This window comes from Plasmodium coatneyi, chromosome 1, assembly GCF_001680005.1.
Source record: "Plasmodium coatneyi strain Hackeri chromosome 1, complete sequence".
Classification (NCBI taxonomy): domain Eukaryota; phylum Apicomplexa; class Aconoidasida; order Haemosporida; family Plasmodiidae; genus Plasmodium; species Plasmodium coatneyi.
In genome coordinates, this window is record NC_033556.1 from 402495 (window position 1) to 426553 (window position 24059).

The following is a 24059-nucleotide window of genomic DNA, read 5'->3' on the forward strand; positions in this document are numbered from 1 at the left end:
CTGCTACACCTCCTCCAAGATGCCCTTTAGCTTCTTCCCGTCATGTAACTCCTGCACTTTGTCTATGCCCCCGACGAATTTCCCATTTACGTACAACTGCGGGAAGGTAGGCCATTCAGAGTAAATCTTTAAAGATCTCCTTAACTGTTCATCATCCAAAATATTAACAGTCCTAATTTCTTTCACTTTGTTTAGCTTCAAAATGTGTATTGCTTGTTTGCTATATTTACAAAATGGGTTTAAAGCTGTACCCTTCATGAATAGAACTATTTTGTGTTTTTTAATTATACTTTCGATGAAGTTAATTACTTCTTCTGTTAACTCTACTTGCGTTTCGCTTTCACTGGGGGAGTCGCTGCATGGTTCGTCTTCTGGACTGTTCATTTGGACGTCTTCTTCGTCACTGCATTGATCTGTCCTCTTCATTTCGACATCATCCCCCTGGTGGATATCTTCCCCAGATTGAAATTTGCTCTCCTCACGATTTTCACAGTTTGCTTTGCGTGCAAAAATTCGTCCTCCTGTTTTTTCACCGTTGCAATTGACCCTTTCACATTCGGCTAGTTGGAGACTCCCATGGGGAGTATATCTCCACAGGGGTTCCCATTTCTTTCGACCAATTTTTTCGCCACATATTTTGTTCACTCCCTTTACATTTTCCCTTAACTCACTTTTTGTTTTCCCTTGATTCGAAGCTATGGTCGTATTTTTATGAGGAGACAATATTTTAATCCCCCACGGTTCTCTTTTGCTATTTATGTTTGTGCCTTCCAAATGGACCACTTTGCTTTTTTTTCGTAACTGTGCAGGGGTACCATTTTTGTTGTGCAGACCCGCCATCGATTTTTCATTTGAGAAGGCTTCGTACAGTGGGAAGCCGCCGAGCAGGCAAACCCAATGCAGCACCTTGCTGTTCTTATTCATGTTGTTGCCGTTGACATTTGGGGGAAGGCATTGACCGTGGGGGGAGGGAGGAGTTCCAAGTGCTTATCACAAATGTTCATTCAGGTGTGCAACATCAGCGTATATAGGCAAACCGTACGCGTGCTAGCCGCGCACATTGTTGCTACATACCTGCGTGAATTCTTTTTTAATTATTTTTCCCCGCTGTGGCATGGATGTGAAACGCGGAACTCATTTGTACACCGTCACCCGCGTGTTCGGGAAAGCGCTTTGCGAAATTCCCAAAAAGTACAGTTTGTGGGACAAAAAGAGGGAAGTAAAAAAAAAAAAAAAAAAAAAAAAAAGATAAAAAAAAAAAAAAGGCAAAGCAATGAAGTGTGGAGGAAGGTGTTTCTCTTCCGAATGGCAGACACCGGCACGCCGCTTCTCTCACCCGCTGTCGTTGTCCCCCCCTTCAGCAACAGTTCGAAGGTGGAGAGGTGGAGGACGGTCTGCGTGGCAACGAGGGAGTAGTTTGCCATGAGATTGTATTTCTGCAAAATTGTCATGACCCTCTGGTGAGCAACATTTAAGTCGATTTTGTGCCTCACCAGAAATTTCACAAACGGCTCGTCATTTATGTGCACCTCCTTCAAATTTTTAATTGGCAGCGCAGATGATATTTTAAACGTGAGTGTCACGCTTTCGTTGGTTCCGCCCATAATGTCTTTAACCTCCTGTTCGTACATTTTTTTTTTAAAAGGACGCGGCATATATCTCCATATTTTATACTTTACGTTAATTGTTTTTTCTGTTCCGGGGGTGGGATGGCAGTTCCCTGGCTTGCCGTCATTACCTCCTCCCGTGGTCATAATTTTATTTCCTCTGTTGGGAGTAGCGAACACGCCACCTGTATGGGCCTCCTCACTATTCAGGTTAGCCATCACCCCTCTGTTGGTTTCTCCCTCCACGAGATAACCATCGTATAACGCTTCCTCCACGGGGACAACCATTTCGATCCATTTATTGCGGAAAATGGAGGTCCCATTTTTCTCACCCGCTGCGGTAACCAGGTTATCACCCCCCTCATCAGGTATAAACTCCATTTCAACGAATGGCATTGATACACCTTCTCTGTTTGGAAACATCCAAAAGGTTAAATGCTCTCGGTAAGACAAAACTGAGTTAAACAGCAGAGAGGACAACTCACATACATTCTTTTTATCCACTATGGTCTCATTAACGATGCGAAAAAAGGAAATAACGTTCGAGTGATTCATCTTTAGGAGCCATATTCTAACATAGCTGTAAATTATATTCAGGGCTGAGTTAATTTTGGAGTTTTCCTTTAGTACGTTTTGTTCCTCCAGGATGAATTTCCTCCTTCTGTTTTTCACCTCACCGTGGTTATCTACTTGCCCTTCCCGTGTGGGCACCTTTCCCCTACTGCGATAAAACCAGCAATCCTCCTCATCCACAGTTTCCCCAACGTTTTCAAAATAAATGCCAACTGAATTGGTCCAGTAGTGCATATCCCCTTTATACATATTTTCTCCTGCGGAGATAGGACATCTCCCGCCCTTCATTCCTCCGATTAGCATTTTTTCCTCATTAAAAAAAAACATATTCTCACAATCGTTCTGTAGTTCCGACCTATTGGTTGTTGCTTTGTATGCGTACATTTTTATAAGCACGTCATCTAAGTGATGGTTCTGAATATTGTGATTTTTCCCTTCCTCCCCTAGAGGATCCCATCGTTCCCCCTGCTCGTATGGGGGGTCCCCATTTTTCGGCTCCAAAATGCGAAGGGCGTACGCCCTCTGGATAAAATTCTCCCCCAACCATATTTTCTGAGCTTTTTTTTTTAAAAAAATGTCATCATTACTGTGAGAGTATGCATTTATCATATGTTTCAATTTGTCTGTGTTTGTTTGGTTCATGTGAAAGGGGGTGCTCAAGTAACCCGTTGCGTGTGTCCATTTTTTTGCTACGGGATTGTCTCCCCTTTCCCATTTCACGTTTGGTATTTCCTCCCATTTTGCTTCACTCAGGGGGTGGTGGTCCCACGGCAAGTAATCTTTCGCGCTGTGCTGCCCATCCTCTTCTTCCCTCTTTACCTTTTTATGCTCACCTCTGCCATGGTCATCGTTGCCATGGTGGTCTTTTCCATCGCCGCTGATTCTGTCACTCCTTTCAAGCCAATCCCCCTGATTCACCTCTTTGAGGTCACCCAAAAGGTCTGCATAACTCCTCTTGCACGTTTTGCCGTCACCAAGGAACGACGTGTCGACGTACAAATCTTTGGTGCTGTAAAGGAACCACACGAGGTGCACAACTATTTCGTCCTCCTGGCGGTGACCATTTGTGTGACCCTCGGGGGACGTGCCGCTGTGTCCGCTCTGCACGTTTGTGTTCACGTTTGGGCTGACACTTGCGTTTTGGTTTGCGATTGGCGGAGCGCATCTCCTCCTAACCGCTGTTACGTGCTGAAAAACGTCACCTATTCCGGACCACGTTAAGGTAATATCCGAATGGTGAAATCTCAGCTGATCTAATAAGACAAGCCAACATTTTAGCGTCTTCAAAAATTCCACAAAAGGGTACAGAGTGGTGTACAGAAAAAAAGGAGGAAAGAAAAAAACCTCCGAAAGGACAATCTGGTTTTTCATTTTAAACAAATATTTTATATTTAATATGAACAAATCGTATTCTTCGAAAATTTTAAGATCGTTCTCGATGGGGCCTTCCCCAAGTGAGACATATTCTGCTCCTTCCAAAGGGTAACCACTATGGAGGTCTCCACTCGATGTGTAGATCGTAGACTGGTTTACCTTTTTCAAATTTATAATGTCACAAAAATGGGAAAAGAGATAGATGAATAGGTCCTCCTCATCCACGTGGTCAATGAGTATGCTACTTTGCTGTGTGTTGGGCGGTCCTTCACTTTTGTAGAAAGTTCCTTCCAGTGTGGTTGTGTCGTTTTCGTTTGGGTGGCCCCATGGGCCTATCTTAGGTGAGGCGCCATGTTGACCCCCACACTGGTTACCAATCTCGTTTGACAAATGGGGAAACGACGCACCCATCATATCGGGAATATTTCTTGTAGGCACTTGTATCTGCTGTATGGCCCCTCCTCGAGGAGAAGGTCCCCCCTGGCGCTTCCCCCTTTTGAAGAAATTTTTTATGGAGACCTCCCTTCTCTGATGTCTACCCAAGTGGGTGCCCCTGTAATGCGGGATGATCACAACTTTGGAAAAGTGCTCTGGGTGAAGAATCAAATAAAAGGACAACACCCCCTTGTCGTTACGAAAAGACTTTAATGTCAGCAAAACAGTCATGAGGTTAACACAGTCGAACTGAACGTCGTGTAGGAGATCCACCGGATGCAAAAAATGGATCTTCCTCAAATGGTCACTGGTCCTGTTAATTAGGGTGTAGAAGTTGTAGTGAAATTCAAAGGTCAACAATACAAATCTGAGCAGACTGAAAATGCTTTTTTTTTTTCTCAAGTACAAGAAGAGTTTCCTCTTTTCTTGGGAGAATAATTTATTAATACATTCAAAGGGGGAGTTAAAGACTATGTCGAAAAGGAGTAATTTTTCCAATGCGTCTTCTTCATCGCTCGTTTGATTTATTCTGCTATTTGTTGTCATGTTGTTTGGGTGTCCACCTGAACCTTTTGAAAAGTGCTCCTTATTGTAACCTCCCCCTGTGGGATATGACCCACCAGGTGTATCGTCGAGCTGAACGGACGTTATATCCCCACCACTAAGAACGTCCAACACGACAGAACATGCAATATTTTTGTTAACCCCACAGTTGTACTCAACAGTGATGTTTGCCAAATGGCAGTTGCGGATGGATATATCGGGGGACATTATTTTTTCCAGATAGTACAACTCCTGGAAGAAATTTAACACGAAAAATATTTTGCTCATAATTGAAAAGAGGTGAAGAATATTGGTAGAAGAGAAGTCATCCTTGAGCAGTAGGTACATTTTTTCCATTCGTACCCAGTCCTCCACAGGCGCGTGTGCCCCTCCAAGCGGCTCCACCTTCACATTTACCGCTACGTTGGAGGAGAAAAAAGAAACTTCCCTGCTTCTGTTCAAATGAAAATCCCTTATTTTGAGGAGTTTTTTCTGCCGAATGGGGACTTCAAAAAAAAAGGACCCACCGGTGTTCACCTTGATCAGGAGGGGAAACTTGCTTCCCTCCTGGTTGTTTACAAATTCGCTTCTCATGTAGTGTTCCGCGTTCAGCTCGCATTCCAAGTGGAGCAAGTAGTTGGTGATGTAGTCAGCTGGATATTTCTCCTTCGCCCAATTGGTTGGGTTTGGTTCGGTTGGGTGCGCGTCTGCCGGGCCGACGTTACCACTTCCGCTGGGAAGCACCCGCTTGGACTGGTTCTTACTCACGAAGTACTGAAGGTCGAGGAAGCCTTTGTTCCTCTCTTTCCTCAGTTGGGCGTACATCTGGTCGGAGGCGACTTTAAGTGTGGTCTTACCCCCCGGATGTGTATCCCCTCCGTTCAATGCTCCACCCATAGATGGGGTTAAACAAAACTGAGTGCAAAAAACGGGACACCGGGAGTTCATCTGTAGCAGTTTCCCCAACGTGGAAAATAAATTTGAAAATCGGTTCACCATATCTCGTACCCCGTCCAGGTAATCTTCGAGGTTATTCAAAATAGGATAGCTCTTATGTATTAGTGGAATGGTAAAGAAGTTTCTCTTCTTGCTTTTCCCCTGTTCGATTGTTACTTTGTCTATCCCAGAAGTAACACCGTTACCATCACACATAACGATGTACGTTTTGTGTATGAAATCCTTTTCGATCATCAGGATTAGCAACAGGGGTGTGCGGTCATATGTGTAGACGGTGAAGTATAGCACAGAGAAGAAGTTCTCTCGGAAGGAACCTTCAGATGGGGCTGCCTTGTTCGCCTCCTGGGGGGTCTCCCCATCATACCCACTGCCCCTGGGTTGCCACAGGGGGGCGGTGCCGCAAAAAGTGGATTCGACAAGATTAATCCCTTCCATTCTGCAAAATGGATTTGCCTCGTTGGGGTTGCTTCCTCCTAAGTGAGCTACCCCCTCTCGCTGCACCAATTTCCGGAGAGCCCTCTCAAATGTCCCCCCTCCAGAGGTATGCCCCCCATGGGTGGGCCCGTGTGCTGTATCCACCTCCTCACCACGCGGAAGGTAAGAATAAAAATCGATAAAGGAAAAAAAGCTTTGAAGAAATTTGGTCAAAACGATGTTCGCTGAGTAGTCGTATTTCTTTAAGAGATCATGGAGTTTCAATTTTTGTACAAAAAAATTGGGACAAAAATCATCCTCGTCTAGCTCGTAGTTGAAATTCTTTCCTGCATTTACTTGGAGAAACCTTTCTTGCAATTCGTTGTACAAGTAGACATATAGGGAGAACCGCTTCAGTAGGTACACCACATATATGACCAGCTTAAGGTCGTAGTGTAGACTGATCATGTCGACAAAAGTTTTGCTCTTCCAGTGGCACATGAAGGTGAATTTTTCACTTTGCCTACTTAAGAAGAGGTTGATTTTCTGTTCGTAGAAGGTGTACCTAAGAACGCAGGAGAAGTCTCCGTTTTTCTTCCTCACGAGTACTGTTTCAATGCGGCTTTGCAGGACTGGTACGCCTCCTTCGGCATCTCCCCCGTCTGCGTAGTTTTTGCCACCCGTTTGGCTGTCCATACAACGTAACTCCTTCCGGATGTAACCCAAATCGAAGAAGTAATCCTGTATCAGCTCATGCACACCAATTGCGTTGTTTTCGAAGGAGGTCTCACTGCTCCTGGCGTGATTCATGCTGCTTACCCCGTGGAGTGGCTCCCCCCCGGATGAGCTGAATGCCTTCAAAATAGAGAACAAAAAACGTGTGACGCAATTGTCCACCCGGGATAACCAACTCTCCAGGTGAATATGAGCCGGGTCAAACGTAAGCAACTTTTTCATCCTTCTCTGCAATGCACCACAGTAGACAAACTCGAAGTAAGTTAAAATGTCATCTGTAGGGACGTTTTCCTTTTCCCCTTTTTTAAAAAAAAAACTAAATGGCCACAAAAAGATTTTTATGTCCCCATTTTCGTTGTTTAGGACAAACTTAAGGATCATTTTTTTTTTACTATATTGATCAAGTAGGGGTATTTTCTCGAACCACTCATACATTCCTGTGGTCAGTTCGCACTCATACAAATGAATGTCCAGATGGAGTTGTGCATCCTTATCAGTCAGACTGTAGTTGTAACAAGAGGGAGTCATCTCCACTGTGCTATTCGAAAAGCATTTATACAAAAGAACTTTCTTCGCTTGGTAATTAAACGTATTATACTGATTTATACAGCCTTTAAAATATTCCATAATTTGTACACCACAATAGAAGTGACTTATTCTGTATATTTCGTAGAGCAGGTCTGCCAACGGTAGTGTCTCCTCTGTTTGTGATCTGTTTTCTCTTTCCCTGTGGTAGTGCTGCTCGATGGGATTCATTCGGGTATGCCGCACTTGGTCACTGTGGTGGGTACCTCCTTCTGCATTTAGCAAAAACTCGTCCCTATCGGAACTCTCCATGTGACTATCTTCGGAGGGGGAATCCCCCTCTGGGGCAGCGTCCACCGCAGCAGGCATTTTCGATTCCGCCATTTGGCTCATCTTCTGCACAACTCCGTAGCTCACCAAACTGATGAGATTCAAATTATGGGAAAAGTGCAAATTCATTTGTCGTAGAAAGGAGATGTCCGCCTTGACTATGCTCCACGTAACAAAGTCGGTGATAAGAGACACCTTCACTTCATTAACCACGTCCAACTCCATCATCCCGTCGGAAAATATAAAGTTTACTTTATCCTTCGGTATCCTCGAAGAATAGTAGTTTATTAAAAATTCATCCACAATTCGTTTTTTTAAAATTTTTATTTGATTCATATCTAAGTTGGGAATGAAGGAATCTGTTGGGTTGGCTAGGATTTCCTTAAAGAGCAGAGGGAACCTCGTGTACCTCCCTGTGGATAATAAGTCCATTGCACACAGAACATTACTTTCGTTCACTTGGAGGTCCATTAATTTTACTTTACATAGGTATAAATCGTATTGGTACTTGCTTTTCAGCTCTCTGTAATTTTCCCTATATTCTAAAATGAGCTTAATTGTATCATTTATTTCTTTGTAGTTTTTTCTGAATGTATTTACCTCGAGGAGTTTGAGGAAGCACTCCCTCATGTGTCTGCAATACTGGATGAGGGCGCTTCTAAGGTAGTCACAATTGTCCCCATTATCGTTATCCACTCGGTCGCAAAAGAGGCTCCAGTCGTTTATCGACCTACGCACCACTTTTTTTAGAATCATTCCGTAGCTGATTCCTTTGTAGTCGTCATGATCGTCATGCTCATCGTGGTTATTGGGCTTGTCTGCGGTGGGGGCGTCCCTGTCGATGGGATCGTCTGGACCGTCCGGCCCATCCGGCCCATCCGGCAGGTGCTTACCACCCAGTGTCATCATTTCGGAGAAGCCAGCGCGTCAGTGGTCTGTGCAGACGGTACACATACGCGGGGGGAATTCCATATGGCTCTGCACATGGTCTAGCGAATCAGCTACTTTGAAAGTTGGTTACTGTGGCACCCACTCGATGGAAGCCCAATTTAACTTCGCACCGAGGGTGAGCAAATCAGCGTGATGGCTCCGTTACGGCATGGCTGCAACTTTGGCTGAGCGCAAAGGGAGGGCAACACGCATGAGTCAATAGCACCACAACAGAAAAAAATTATTTTGCCAATTTTTGAGAGTCTCCAAAAACAAAATTGAGGTGACAAAAAAAAAAAAGGGGGGTACCCCAAAACGACAAATTAAAAACTAGGGGGAAGCATTCACTCGGGGAAGAATACGTGTAAGCAGGCACACGTGTTTGATCGGAATGTATACGGGTGGATACATTTCTGTGCACGTACACGTGCAAGTGAGCGAATTTGAGAAGGTCCTAGGATGGCTCTCTTTCCATTTAGGGGGAAAAAGAAAAATAGCCTAACGTTCCTTGGAACCGCTCGCCGGGGATAAAAAAAAAAAAATATAAAGCTCCCATACGAGTAGCGACGTAGAATGGGCACTAGAGAAGGTCATTCCCCCTTCTGCGGAAAAACTCCTTTTCTTGTACTTCTCTCAGCCACACTCTGTGTGACGATATAACGTACTCGTCCCCTCGCCCAGGTTGGGCATGCAACAAAAAATGTTTACTCAGAGGGGAAGCGGTGCCCCTTTTTTTTTTCTTCTTTTTGTAAGGTGTGAGGAACACCAAAAGGGAGTTGCCCCAATGTAGCTATCCTAGGAGCAGTCATTAAAATGGTATGTGTCAGTGTGATAATTGCAAATATGCGGTGCTTCCTTTTATCTCTGATCCGTCCACTTGGATAAGCCAACAGTTAAAGTGCTACGGAGAAGGGGTACCAGGTGTGGACGTCCTCCAGCATTTGCCTAATGTCCCCCTTTTCAGAGCAGCGCGTTTAACTTCTTCTTCATATTTTTTATAATCGTGTCGTCCTCATTATATATTCCACTTTCGATGAGTCGCTTTATTTCTTTTTTTAAATTTTCGATCGTGTTTGCATTATCGTTTGGTTTTTCCCTTTTTTTAAATCCGTCCGTTTGTGGGGTCGGGGCGGAGTCCTTTTTGGGGGGCCTCCCGCGCTTCTCACTTAGAAGCTTGGCATGGGGAGGTGCTTCCCTGCAGTGAGCGCCTATCCCTTTGGAGGGGATGTCTACCCCTTTGCCCTTCGGAACGCTCCTCTGAGGGGGTGGCTTCTTCCCCTTTGGGTGGTTAACCAAACTTGCGTGCCTTCCCAGCGGGGGCGCCTTCCCTGGTGGGTTCCTACTCAGCGTTCGCGATGGGTCGGTACGGATGGCCAGCGCTTCGTCAGGTAATTCTACTGCGTATACGTCCATGTGTTTATTGGGGGAGTGGTCCACTACGTGGTTTTCTATCCGGTCTGCTGACTGGTCTGCCAACCCGTCTGACGAATCTCCTGGCCAGTGTTCAGGGGAGGCACGATCCAATTCCTTGGCTTCAACCCGCAGAATCAACCTGACCTCCTGGACATCCCTCAAAATGGAGCGAACCTTTTCCTCCAGCAGATCGTCATTTGTCAGATCATAAATCTGTTCAATCTGTGGCACGAAATTACCAACGAGTTGGATAATCCGTTTTCTGTTTTTACGCACTGTTCTTATGTAGCTGCTGTTGTATGTAGGTTCCCCCTCGTGTGTGTATCCCCCCAAACGGTGCGATTGAACCGTCTGTTGGTGAAATAACTTAAGCCGTTTCAGTTCCTCCTTCAGCTCCTCAAAGTACGTGTTGCTAATAATAGCATTATCCCTACTGTTGTACTTCCCCAAAATGGTCTTCATCTCTTCATTTTCTTTGCTTAACTTTTTCACCTTTGATAGAGCAGTTTTATAACTGGCCACAAGTTGGTCATTTTCTTTTACGAGGCTTTCCTCTAAATGGTCTTTCCTTAACTTTTGCTTAAAATAGCTCAACGATTTTTCATAAGCGTGTTTAATTTTTTTTAATTTTTTTTCCAACATATATATTTCGTCATTTAATTGTTTGTCTTTCACTTTGACAAGGTTTTCATTTTTTTTTACATTTATTTGTTCTTCTTTTACTTTTATTATAATTTCCTTCAATTCGTTTTTTTTTTTTTCGATTTCGTTTTTTCTTTCCCTCTCCATGGCTTCATATTTTTTTATCAATTTTTTCATCACATTTTGTTCCCTCCTTTTTAGCATCTCCGTCATTCGTCTTTCCTCCTCTTCTTTCCACAGTTTGAATTCATATATGTTGCTCGGGATGGCGTCATTCTTTGGGGAACGCTTAACCAGATGATCTCCACCATCGTCTATTGTGAGAATATCTTCTTGTGTGGACCCAATCTTTCCTCCAACTTCGGTAACCCCCCCCTGCCGTGCGCTCAAAAATATACGCACAGTCAACTCGGACGTTAAATACTTCTCTTTAAATACGTGTAAATAAAGAGGCACGCAAAAGTCAAACTGGTAGTAATCCCTCTGGGGGGGTGCTCCTCGCTCCTTCATCAGTGCGGTCTTTAACTCCTTGGACACGTTTTTCAGGGGAAGTTCCCCCACCCCGATGTTGATTCCGCTGCTAGTATCCTCGTTGGGGTCGCTTCGGGTACCTTCTTCTTCAGTGTGCTCCTCGCGCAGGGCTAGGTGAAAGTGCACCACTTGATCTTCGAGTTGGTCGCAGGGGTCTGCTCCCTTCACCTGGAAGTCGTGGCTCACGTGGCAATTCTTCAGTTCGATCTGCGGGGTAAGCAGTAAGGCGTTAGGGTAAGTGGTGTAGTTACGCGTGACCAGGCGGTGACTACGAAACTATCTCATGGCAGTTGCTCTCTTGCACGGATGGGCCACCCACCTGTCGGCTCTCCTCAAAGGGGTAGAACGGAGACACGAAGCATCGCTCAAGCAAACCCGACTCGATCTTCACGAAAAAGTCGCTCTGCCGGGTCTTCCTCTTTTCTGCGTAAATGTTGCTCAGTTCCAAAATGTGGCAGCGCTCCACGGAGAGGAACAAATTCCACCTGATGATGTGATCCTTGGGGGAGCCCAACTCCTTCCTGTTTGCATAAACTCGGTTATCCCAACTGGGGGAGTTACTACTGCTCCGGTGGGGGTACCTCCCATTCTTGTAACGAGGATGAGGCGATATGCTACTCCCGCTTGTGTAGCCACCTGCAACGCTGTCACAGCTACTTCTCCACCGCAAAGAATTGATAAACCTCCCCCCACCTTCTCCCTGAGGACGTAAACAAATAGACATGATCGTTGTTTCGAACTTTAACGACGGGGCAGACCCACCGACGGTGCTCAATTGGCACGTCATCCTTTCCATGTCTTTGTAACGGATCCACAAGTCATTACTTATTTTATGAAGGGAAAAAAATGCTCCCTTCTTTTCAACCTCCAATTGCATTTTATTAAAAATAATGCGTATATCATTCAGGCGGAAGTAATCATAGAGCTCTTCCACTCGGTCGATTAGGATCAGTGAGAAGTGGCAGCCCATTGGAGAGCTGCCATCCCTATCAGGGTGGTTACCATGAATCCCATCGAGGTGTCCCCCCGCAGGTGAAGCGAAACCAGATTCGTTTCTCTTCTCCCCACTTGTGGTACCATCATGTGCGTCCTTCCCTGAAAGACTTTGCAGCATGTCCCCCACGGTAACCTCCACACAATTATGGCGAAAGAAGCTCTCCTCATACGCATCAAAGTTGACGTGGAGGTAGAATAAATTGGTCATGTGGCAGAGGTTCACTAGGTGCCAGTACTTCCGTGCGCGTTTGTCATGGTGGTGATCGTAGCGGTCGTAACGCAGGTCGTCGTGCTCATAATCGAAGCCGCGCTTGTCGCACCGCCGATTGTCACTCCTCTCTAAGTCCCGCCTCCCCAACATGCACTCCTCAAACTTAACCGAAATAGAAAAAATAAAATCGTTGCTCACGTAAAAGTTACTAATATTCTCGTACTTGCTCTGGTGGATAAACTCAAAGTCGTCACTTAGCAGATCTTTAAATAAACACTTGAAGTAAATCTGTCCGTTTTCAAATTGTATGTCGTCCTCTACAAGATCTACGCTTTTGAGCAGATGTATTTTGTTCCTCCGATCGGTGGTGCGTCCGTTTGGTTCTCTCTTCAGGTTGGTAAGTAGTGGGTCGTTCTTCCTGTTTGCGTCCGCCCCGTCTGTATCGACCCGTGTCTGCTCGTCACCGTCACTGTGCTCACCTATGTCATACTTAACTTTGCTAATCTGTATGTACAACTCCATATGCTGGGAGAGAAACGTTGCGATCTCCGTTATTGTTCCATTGAGCAGACATTCGTATTCATTTTTTTTTTTCTTCCTTAAAATTTTGTGAAACTTTTGGACAAAGTACTCCTTCGACTTGTTGACTGCCTCGATGTCATTGGCCTCCGCCAAGTTGATAAGGAAGTTATCGCAACGGCTGTTTTCATTTTTTTCGATGCTCTTAAAGATTACAAACTTGAGGGTTACGTGGACGCAGACGATCTCTTCTGTATCCATTGAACTGCACGCATTTGGGGGGATACCCCAACTTTTGTCTTTGACTGTTCAGGGGGGGGAAAGTATACTCACTTGGGGGATAATCAGTCGGGAGTTGCTCAGTTTGGGCTACCGCTAGGTCGCTCTTCCCTAAAAGCGCAACCAACGAGGCAAGCTCGCACACCCAGGCGTGGAGAAGCGGAAGTGCCTGATGAACGTATGCAGGTGGTCCTACGCCAAGGTGTGCTCATTCGCAGTGACTTTTGCCAATCTGTGGGCGCGACCTTTTGCAGCCCAAGGTATATTTGCGAAGCCGCGGAGGGGGGGAAGAGGGTGCCAGTGTCTTGAGGTGGTGAAGCGGAACAGAAGTAGCGACGCGGAAAAGAAGCCAGGGAAAATGTGTCAAGAGCAAGACCATACGAATAAAAGGAAGGTAAAAAAATGCGAAGAAAGCACCAAAGAGGGCACAAAACAATTACAAGCTGCGCCAAGGGGGAAGCGAAAAATGCCCTGTGCGCACATCGTTCATTCCTCGACGTTCGTGTAATATACGCCTACTTCATCCCTCAGCACACAAAAAAAAAAAAAAAAAAAATCCGCCTTTTTTCCATCTTCCCTCAAATGCTGCGTTTACGTTTTCAAATAGGAAAATGATAAGAAGCCTCACGAACCATGTTGCGTCTCTTTCACTCCTTAAGATTTTTTTCTCTCCAAAGGGAAAGAACCCAATCACTGTGCGAGAATAAATAATACATATAATCAAAGAGGCACCTTGCACTAAATTAAAAGGAGAAGGACGAGAAGAACCATTGGGCTCGCCGAAGAGTGAACGAAAGTGACAAAAAAGAATAAAAGAAAAGGGTTTGATCCCCTCTTGTTTGCGGCACCACAAGAGGGGGGAAGTTTCCTTCTGTTTCGCTTCGACATGTCCGTTCACCACGGACGCGTCGCTATTCACACGTTGCCGCCCCCCCAACCAGCAGATTTGTAGGGAAAAACGGAGGAACCGCCCAACACAGGAACGCAGCCCAACTCCCTTCACTTGACGCGCTGCCCATCCCCGCAACGATGATGAGCGATATAGATAACCTGGACCAGACCACCCATGATGGCGGCACATACGACGAGAAAAACTTCGACGCGTACGAGAAGTACGACCAAGACAAGGATGACGAAATGCTCAGACAACTCAAAGTGGGGAAGCTCATTTCTGAGAAGTACCTGTCCGACTTTATAAACCAAGACGTTTTCTTCATCGGGGAGATTGTGGACAGGCAGGACAACAAGATTACCCTCAAGTCGGTCAATGGTAAGGCTACAGGGGGTAGGCGGCCGTGGTGGGGGGAACAAGTGCAAAACCCAGCTCGCCAGCGCCGCTACCGCCGATGCAGCACCACGAATGCGCATCCATTTGGACAGAGGCACACCCCTATTCCGACCCTTCTTACCACACAGGCAACAACGTCGACTGCGTCATCAGAGACAAACTGGTCAACGCAGACGTCAAGTATGTAGGAATTAAAGGCACCGTGTCGGACGACTTAAAAATAATTGAAACGAGGGGCATCACCTATTTGGACGAAGTCAATTTTGAGGTGGTCAATGCTTATGTGGATATTTTCATGGAAAACGCCAACTCGGAAATTTTCCTATCGTCCTACTGAGGGGGGGAGTTATGACGTGGAATTCTTCTCCGTTTGGTTTGTCCTCCCTATTTAGGGATCGGAATACCATTGTCCCAGATTTATTCTAATCATATGGTTATACGCCATTTTGTTTATCCACGGCGTGGACCCCCTCCTCTCACTTATTTCTTTTTTTTAAGTTAAATAATTCCGCGTCCTTTGCTCTACCAAATAAGCATAAACAGCGTCATCAAATTAATTTGGTTAACTGACCATCCCCCCACCATGCTTATCCCCATGTCCTTTTTATATTTTCTTTTTTCCTTTTCTATAAGAATTCATCTATTTCATATTTTGCACACAGAAAACAATTAAAGCGTACATCATGCAACTTAGAATTAATTGAATTTGAAAGCCGGGCGGGACTTCCAACCCAAAACCCTGAACTCACATACACTTAACCCGGCTTCCATCTTCCCTTAATCCTACCACCCAAATCCCACACCCCTAAAATTCGAAATCATACATACACACGCCCCTAAAATACGAAATCCTGCACATGCAACCTAAAATGCGAAATCCTACGTACACACACCCCTAAAATAAGGTATCCTACACACACACACCCCTAAAATATGAAATCATACACACCCCTAAAATGCGAAATCCTACATACACACTCTAAAATGTGAAATCCTACACACGCACACCCCTAAAATGTGAAATCCTACATACACACCCCTAAAATGCGAAATCCTATACATACACAGCCTAAAATGTGAAATCCTATACATACACAGCCTAAAATGTAAAATCCTACATACAAACACCCTAAAATGCAAAATCCTACACTCTGAATGCGAAATCCCACACACACACCCCTAAAAATGCGTAATCCTACACACACCCGCACTGATACACTAAGCTTTATTTTTTTCTTTTATTTTCCTCTTTTTTTTTTTTTTGATTTTCTTCTATTTTCTTTTTTTCTTATTTTCTTTTTTTCTTTTTTTCTTCCTTTTCTTCTTTTATTCTCCTTTTTATTTTTTTTTTTTATTTTTTATACTGTTAAAAGAAAGAAGAGAAAAAAATAAAAACGAGAATAAAAGAAGGAAAGAAGGAAAAAAAGGAGGAATGAAAGAAAAAAAGAAGAAGAGAAAGGAACGGTAGAAAGAAGGAGAAGAAAGGGAAGTGTGCAGGAGTGTGCACCTATGGAAGAAAGAGTATGAAGATATAAGGGAAGGTATAAAAGAAAGAAAAGAAAAGGAAGAAGAATAAATAAAAAAGGAATAGAAAGGAAAAAAAGGAAGGTTTAAGGAAAAAGGAAAAACAAGAAAAGGTGTAAAGAAAAGGAGAGAAGGAAGGAAGAAGGCGGGAAGAAGTGTATGAAGTGAAGGGAATGGAGTGAAGGAATGAAAAAGGAGTGAAGGAAAGGGAGTGAGGTTTAGGGTGTGAGAGCAGATTCAGGGTTTAGGTTCAACAATGTGGACTGCTACTTAGTTTTTTAGGGGGGTGCGCACGAGTAAATTGTATTAAAAGGAAAGAAAAAAAAAAATAATAAAAAAAAAAGGAGAAAGAAAATGGAGAGAGCACGAAGTAAAGAATGTGTGTACGTTCTGTGTGCGCAATATGTGCATAGTAGTTAATGATGTATCATTTTTACCTAAATATGTAAACCATTTTGATTTTTCCATTGAATGAATATTCCATGGTTGATTTCCATTCATTGAATAAATAGTGGTACAAAGAAAGAAGAAGATAGGTTTAGAGAAAAGGAAAAAGGAAACTTTAAGGGAGCAAGAAAGGAAGTTTTAAGCATAAAGAAAAAGAAGGGTCAAGGGAAAAAAGAAGAAAAGTTGTAAAAAAGGAAGGTGCAAGGAAAAAAAAAAGGGTTTCAGGGATAAAAGAAGAAAGAAGATTCAAGGAAAAAAAGAAGATAAGAAGGAAAGAAGATTAAAGGAAGATAAGTCTGTTGTAATATGAATGTAGAACCATGACAGAACCATCCAACGGAGAACTATGGAAAAAATGGCTAAGGCAATGGTGGCAAAGTGCAAACGGGAAACTTCAGAGCGGAAAAGTACAAGTAAGTAAAATTAAAAGAGAGGAAGGAAAGGGGACATACCCTTCCTGAAGCAGGAGAAAGGACTGAAGGAGAAAAAAAGGAAAAAGGGTTATTTTTCCTAAAGCATGCAAGGAAGGGAAGAAAGGGAGTGGGTAAAAGGAAAGGGGTTAGAAGGAAGAAGAGAAAGGAATAAAGCGAAGAAGGGGGAAAGGAATGTTAAGGAAAGTTAAGGAAAAAAAAAAAAGTGAACGATGGTTCTAGGTTTAAGGTTCAGCGAAGGTGGGTTCCGGGATAAGGGTACGATGGAAAATAAGTGGAAAATTGGGGAATAAGACATCGGGTTTGGAGTTCAGGGTTTAGGGAATAGGAATTGGATTTCAGGTTTAGGATTGAGGTATCAGAGTATAGGAATTCGGATTTCGGGTTTAGGTTTCAGCTATCAGAGTATAGGAAGTAGGACTTCGGGTTTAGGTTTTAGGGTATAGGAAGGAGGATTCCTGTTTTAGGTTCAGGGGTTCAGTTTGTAGGAGTTGGATTTCGTGTTTAGGTTTGAGGTTCAGGGTTTAGGGTAAATAATTGAGGATTCAGGATTTAGGGTTCAGGATTTAGAGTTTAGGGTTTGAGGCTAAGAGTTTAGGCTTTAGGGTTCAGGGTTCACGGTCTAGGGTTCACGGTTTGGGGTTTAGATTTTTGGTTCAGGGTTTAGGCTTTAGGCTTTAGGGTTGAATGTTTAGTGTTCAGGCCTTAGAATTCAGTGTTTAGGGTTCAGTGTTCCGGGTTTATGGTTTAGGTTTTAGTGTTCAGGGTTTAGTGTTGATGATTTTAAGCTGTAGAAATTCGGATTTCTGGTTTAGGGTTTATGGCCTGCTGTTTAAAAGTATAAAGTGTTTTTTTGTTGAGAAGGACTTGTCGCAGACCAACCCACCGGCCGTTACTTTAGAAGGGGCGTCTAGCGCCCCTTAGTTGGAAAAAGCCCTCGCAGACAGGCGAACCGGACAAGGGGTGTAATCGGATGAGGGGGAGGTGGACAGAGGAGAACCGGACAACCGGGGTTCAACTGGACAAGGGGAAAAGAGACCGGACAATGGATCCAACCGAAGACTCGGTCCACCGGACAAGAGGAAAAATCGGATAAGAGGAAATGTGGAGGGGGGAGGGTGGTGGGCCATATTCCATTATCCTCCTGAAGGGAGGATATAAAAAAAGGAAAAAAAGGGAGAAAGAGAAATAATGAAATAAGAAGCGACTGTAGGAAGATGTTAAGGAAGGGAAGGGAAAGAATATGAAATAAAAATATTTTATGGAAGAATAATAGAATAAGGAATAGAAGGGATGGAGGAGGAACATGCTAAGGGGGGAGGAGCATTGCTAATGTGGGGGGAGGGGCGCAAATATATAAATATACGTGCATGTATCCTAAACTATTTTTTTGTTCTCATCCCCCTGTTCTTTCTTCCTTCCTCCTCCCCATATACACATTTTTGTTTGTAGGAAAAATTACAAAAGAACTTGGAAGAAACATTTCAGGAGTTGAGCAATTGGCTGGCAGGAAGACAGGAGTCAAAGGAAATAGCTCAACTCTGCGGTGAAGTGACCCATGGGGATGTAATCAAAAAGATTGATATGAAGGAATTGTGTAAAGGGATGGTGGAAATAAGATATTTTATAAGTGGAGTAAAAACAGAAAGGATGCACATAAACGCATGGTCGGATAAGGAACCAATTAGAAAGAAGCTAGACGATGAGGAAGCTTATAAACGATGTGTCGTTGGTATGTTAGCCATGTTCGAATTTTATAAAGATCATTGTAAATTAGAAGAAGTTATAAAGGAGATTGAAGGAAAAGTGAACGACAAGTTAAGGACGCATAGTAGTAAAGGGGCGACGTTTGATGGATGTAAAGGAATAACCATCCAAGATTTAATTATCGGCAAAACACTTGTTGCGGATAAAATTAAAACGTGGGCATTGGGAGATAAGGCGAAGGCGGATAGGACAGGGGGGCATGGAGGAGCTAGGAGGGTAGGACAAGTAATATGGGTAAGTGAAGATTATTGTAAGAAGGAAAAACCCAAACAGAAACCAGAGGAGCAGTTGAATAAGAACCTGGAAAATATTACAACGTTCTTAGGATTAGGGGACAATAGTCGTAATCCGAACCTACTAGACATACTAATGAAGAAGGCATACACCTTATCGGATGAGGAATTTGAAACAGCACTTAAGCCAGCTACGAATGGAAAGGGAGACATAGAACAGGCAATAAAGAAATTAGAAGAGAAAATTCAACAAAAAATACCGGGAAATGGTCCTCCACCACCACCAGCAGCACCACAAGCACTAACACAACCACCAATAGCAACATCACAACCACAACAACAACAACATGCAGCCTCTCCCAACAATGAAGGAATTCTTGCCACTCTAGCTTCCGCACTGTCTGATCCTACGACAACCATCCCTGCTCTTGCAGGAGCAATGGCCCTTCCAGCAGTCTTGTCCGCTTTATTCCTTTACAAGGTAAGAACACCACCGCCACAATAAAACAAACGACACAAACACAACACCACAGTGGTTACTAACAACCACCACAACAACAACATGGACCATCCAACCCACCACCACAATAACACCATAACGCCTCCTTTTCATTTTTTTTTCTGTATAAATCACACTTCTCCTTTCAGAAGCATAAGCGCTCTGGAAGTGGAAGAAGTGGCAGAAGAAAAAGATCCCTTAGGAGAGAATATTATGGGTTCGATGATGACGACGACGACACTTTCACAGAAACATATTCAAGAACAAACTTAACAGCAACATCAACCAATTCGTCAGAATATTCTATTCCATATACATCATCATCATCATCATCCTCAAGATCATCATCTTCTAGATGAACAAACATCTCCTCAGATGAACTAACACACAACAGCAACAACATCTTCTTTCTAGATGATGAACGAACACAACAGCAACATCTTCTTTCTAGATGATGAACGAACAACTTAAGTGTTCATCCAGATGAGTGAACATTTTTTTCAGATGAATGAACAACAACAACAACAACATCTTCTTCTCAGATGATAACGAACATCTGGTAGATGAATGATCATCCATCTAGATGAATGAACATACGTCTAGATGTCCATTTCTCTGGACGATGAAGTAGTGTATGGAATAGAATATTCGGACGAATTTATTGTTGTTGAGGTGTCGTCGTCGTTGTCAAAGTGGTGACGTCCAGGGGATGTTGTTGCTGTTGTTCTTTTTCTTGTTTTATTCTTTCTAAAGGAGTCACTTATCCAGGAGGGTAACAGATTGTACTAAGAAGATTGTTAAGGAAAAAGAGGAGGAAAGGGGTGTGAAGGAAGGATGTACTTGAAATATGTCTACATATATATATGCGTATATATATGCGCATACATATATACATGTATATATGTATGTAGACATATTTCAAGTACATAGTGGTTTCGGTGGTGGTAATTATAATTACAATTATGTACTTATTATTATAATTGAAATTATAATTGATAATTGTTGTAATTATAATTATGTACTATTACCTTATATAATAGGAAAACAATGGAAGAAATTGCTCCTATTCCAAGTACAGACGATACGATTGGAGCGGCGGTTCCCGCCCCGGTGGACATGCCTGATGATGCCGTTTCAGATCCAACTTCGTTAGTTTCTGGTTTGAACAGTTCACATTCCTCGTCCGTTGAATGTTGTTTACAATACTTTTCATATTTTTGTTTGAATTGGGTACAGTACGGTTCAGTGGACTCCTTTCCACCGTTCCTACCACATCGTTGACCCACATTTGGAAAAGCGGACGGAATATTCTTTCCACTTTCCTTATACTGCTTATCGCAGGCATCATAATAACTCTTCAATTTTGTCTGTTTTGGTTCATAGTCTTGACTAAGGTCGAATTTTTTTTTCTCTTGCTCGAAAAATTCCCAGCCACTGTGATTGTTTAAGGCATTACAGTCACATTCATTCCCATTAATTCCTTTTAACGCTGCGTAAAATTCTTGCATGGCTTGCGAAAAATCCTTATTTTCGTCGTTCTTATTTATTTTATCCCCCAACCAATAATAGAACCAATAACAGGGTTCATCCTTCTCCGGATATGCTTCCTTCTTGACTTTAGATATAAGTTGCCAAGCACCTGCAATTAAGCCAGCATGATGTTGAGCAGTGGAATACGTACCTAACTTCCTCCTTAATTGTGGTTCAGAACCTTCTCCACTTTCGATGAAGATCCCTTCTTCTAACATATCATAGATCCAACCTGAATATAAAACAGGTGTTCCCACACCAGTTGGTCCTTGTTCCTATAAATGTAATTAGTGGGAATGTATATGTATGTACTCCTTATTTTTTTTTTTTTTATTCAAAATTTTTATATGAAGGAATTATAGGTACAATGTATTTATATGTTCATTGGGAGCAGTAAATTAATTCACAGTACCGCATCGTCGGGTGCCATGGTTTATGTCATTGCTATTGTTGTTGTATGTGTATGTTTGTGGTGTATGTATATCTTTCTTCTGTTCTTCTTCTGTTGCTGTTGTTGTGCGTACATATGTATAATGTGAATTTTATTTGTATATATATGTATATGTAATGTGAATTTTGTATGTTAGAAATGCATGTTCCCCCCTTTACATATATATATATATATATATATATATATATATATATATATATATTCCTTCCTACACCTTCCTCCTCCTTCTCCTTGTGCTGTTGTGCTTTATTTATTATATTATTCCATGGTAAAACGATTATTTAGGGGTGGAATTATATGAATATTATTTGTTTACACATCACAATTATTACCTATATAATGAGGATTGGAATTTTTTCCTTCGTGGGGGGGCGGTAAAAAATTTAGAGCGCACATTTTTTTAATTTATACTTTGCCCATCGTAATAATGTACTATTAAGAAACTGTTAACATATGTATTGTGCTGTAGATCATATATATGTGGAGCGCTACTTTTCTTCCTCCTGGAATAAGTGTACATTTGTTCCTATTAAATAAGTTGAATGTACATTTATAACAATAACATTTTGGGATCCTTGTGTGTATGTGCATGCTCAACTTCCCTCTACGGCTATAATCGTTTAGTAGGAATAATAATTCATTTCCCCTTATTTCCTCTTCCTTCGCTAATTATGAACACATTACAACTAACTTATACAGTATACATATCTTACATCATTTCATAAAATATTTCCACTCTCCCTCTTTAATGCAGATTTCATTTTACACATATTCATGTGCCCCTCCTTACATTTTTTATTTTTCCTTGTATTAATACACTATAAATTATTTCTTCATATATACAATGAGCTTATTCTATTATTAGAGCTACCTACTTTCCCTCTAAACTTATATTACATTCTACATATTAATACAGTTCCCTTTCTTTAATTCATTAGATTTCCAGATATTAGGTTTTAGGGTTTAGGTTGTAGTAGTGGGATTTAAGATGTAGGAGTAGGCGTCAGGGCGTAAAAGTAGGATTAAAGGTTTACCGTTCAGGGTTTAGAGTTCACTGTTTAGGGTTTAGGGCTCACGGTTTAGGGTTTAGGGTTTAGGTTTTAGGGTTTTGGTTCAGGGTTAAGGGTTAGGGTTTTGGTTCAGGATTTAGGGTTTAGGGTTTAATGTTTAGTGTTGTGGCCTTAAAATTCAGTGTTTATGGTTTATTGTTTAGGTTTTAGTGTTCAGGGTTTAGGGTTTAAGGTTTAGGGTTTAGGGTTTAGTCTTCATGTTTATGTGTTCACAGATTAGGGGTCTTGGGTTTAAGGGTCTAGCATTTAGATGTCTAGGTTTCAGGGATCCATTATATGGGGGCTTAGGGGTCTAGGGTTGAGGTTCTAGGGTTGAAGCTCTAGGGTTTAGGCTCTAGGGTTTAGGCGTTTAAGGATCTAGGATTTAGGGGTCTACGGTTTAGGGCTTAAGGGTCTAGAGGTCAAGGATTTAGAGATATAGGGTTTAATCTTCAGGGTTGAGGATTATGGCTTTAGGGCTTAGCCTTTAGCGTTTATCATTTAAGTTTTAGTTTCTAGGGTTTAAGTTCTAGGGTTTAGGCTACAGGTTCTAGAGTTTAAGTTTTAAGGTTCAGAGTTTTTGGTACAGGGTTCAGGTTTCATGTTTTAGGGGTTTAGTTTTCACGAGTTAGTCCTTTGGATTATGTTTGGGGGTATAGGGTTTATGTTTTAACCTTTAGTGTTCAATGTTTCAAGGTTTAGGATTGAGTTTTTAGAGTTCAGGATTTAGGGTTTAGGGTTTAGGATTTAGCATTTTGGTTTTCAGGGATTAGGTTTCAGGGTTTAGGATTCAGGCTTATGATTAATTTTCAGGGTTTATGATTTAGCATTTTGGTTTTCAGTGATTAGGTTTCAGGGTTTAGGATTTAGCATTTTGGTTTTCAGGGATTAGGTTTCAGGGTTTAGGATTTAGCATTTTGGTTTTCAGGGATTAGGTTTCAGGGTTTAGGATTCAGGCTTATGATTAAGTTTCAGGGTTTATTATTCACTGTTTAGGGTTCAGGGTTTAGGGTTTCAGGGTTTAGGATTTCAGGGTTTAGGTTTTCAGGTTTTAGGGATGAAGGTAAGAGGAATGTGTGTTCTTATGCGTGTTAGAATGGAGGTTGTAAGGTGGTAGGTACGAGGAAGAAAAGTTGTTGTTATGTGGTAGGGTGGTACGTGGGTTGTTAGGTGGTTGGGTGGTAGGTGGGTTGTTAGGTGGTTGGGTGGTAGGTGGGTTGTTAGGTGGTTGGGTGGTAGGTGGGTTGTTAAGTGGTAGGGTGGTAGGTGGGTTGTTAGGGTGGTTGTTAAGTGGTAGGGTGGTTGTTAAGTGGTAGGGTGGTTGTTAAGTGGTAGGGTGGTAGGTGGGTTGTTAGGTGGTTGGGTGGTAGGTGGGTTGTTATGGTTGTTAGGGTGGTGGTAGGTTGGTTGTTATGGTTGTTAGGGTGGTGGTAGGTGGGTTGTTATGGTTGTTAGGGTGGTAGGTTTGCTGTTAGAAGTGGATGGAAGGAAGGTCACTTCCTTTGGGGAGTGGTACACCCGAAGGGTATATAAAAAAAAACAAGAGAAGTTTTAGGTAAGAAAATGAAGGTTTAAGGAAGAAAAAAAAGAAGGTTTAGGTAAAAAAAGAGAAAATTTACGTACAAAAGGAATGTTTAAAAGGAAAAAGAAGATTAAAAATGGAAGGTGTAAGGAAGGAAGGTTTAAGGAATAAAAAAAGGAAGTTTTAAGGTGTAATGAAGGAAGTATGTTGAAGAAGGTGTGCAGAGGGGTGCAGATATGCATTTTAGGGTGAAGGGAAAGTCGCTCACCTTTTTTTTGAGAAGAAAATATAAAAAAAGTAAAAG

General features: G+C 42.5%; 3 protein-coding genes across 3 annotated transcripts; 1 reads left to right on the forward strand and 2 right to left on the reverse strand.

Annotated features, from left to right (window-relative positions):
* Positions 1–3: 3 nt before the first annotated feature.
* PCOAH_00000870 (Uncharacterized protein) lies at positions 4–8402 on the reverse strand (the record flags this gene model as incomplete). The annotated part of the gene is made up of 2 exons (XM_020056904.1): positions 4–986; positions 1337–8402. The coding sequence occupies 2 exons, from the start codon at positions 8400–8402 to the stop codon at positions 4–6; spliced, it is 8049 nt and encodes a 2682-aa protein (XP_019912537.1).
* Positions 8403–9383: 981 nt separating this feature from the next.
* Positions 9384–12996, reverse strand: PCOAH_00000880 (Uncharacterized protein; the record flags this gene model as incomplete). The annotated part of the gene is made up of 2 exons (XM_020056905.1): positions 9384–11216; positions 11329–12996. The coding sequence occupies 2 exons, from the start codon at positions 12994–12996 to the stop codon at positions 9384–9386; spliced, it is 3501 nt and encodes a 1166-aa protein (XP_019912570.1).
* A 1047-nt stretch (positions 12997–14043) lies between these two features.
* On the forward strand, positions 14044–14639 carry PCOAH_00000890 (Uncharacterized protein; the record flags this gene model as incomplete). Its single annotated transcript, XM_020056906.1, has 2 exons — positions 14044–14284; positions 14431–14639. 2 exons carry the CDS (start codon positions 14044–14046, stop codon positions 14637–14639), a joined length of 450 nt encoding a protein of 149 aa, XP_019912597.1.
* Between the last annotated feature and the right edge of the window lie 9420 nt (positions 14640–24059).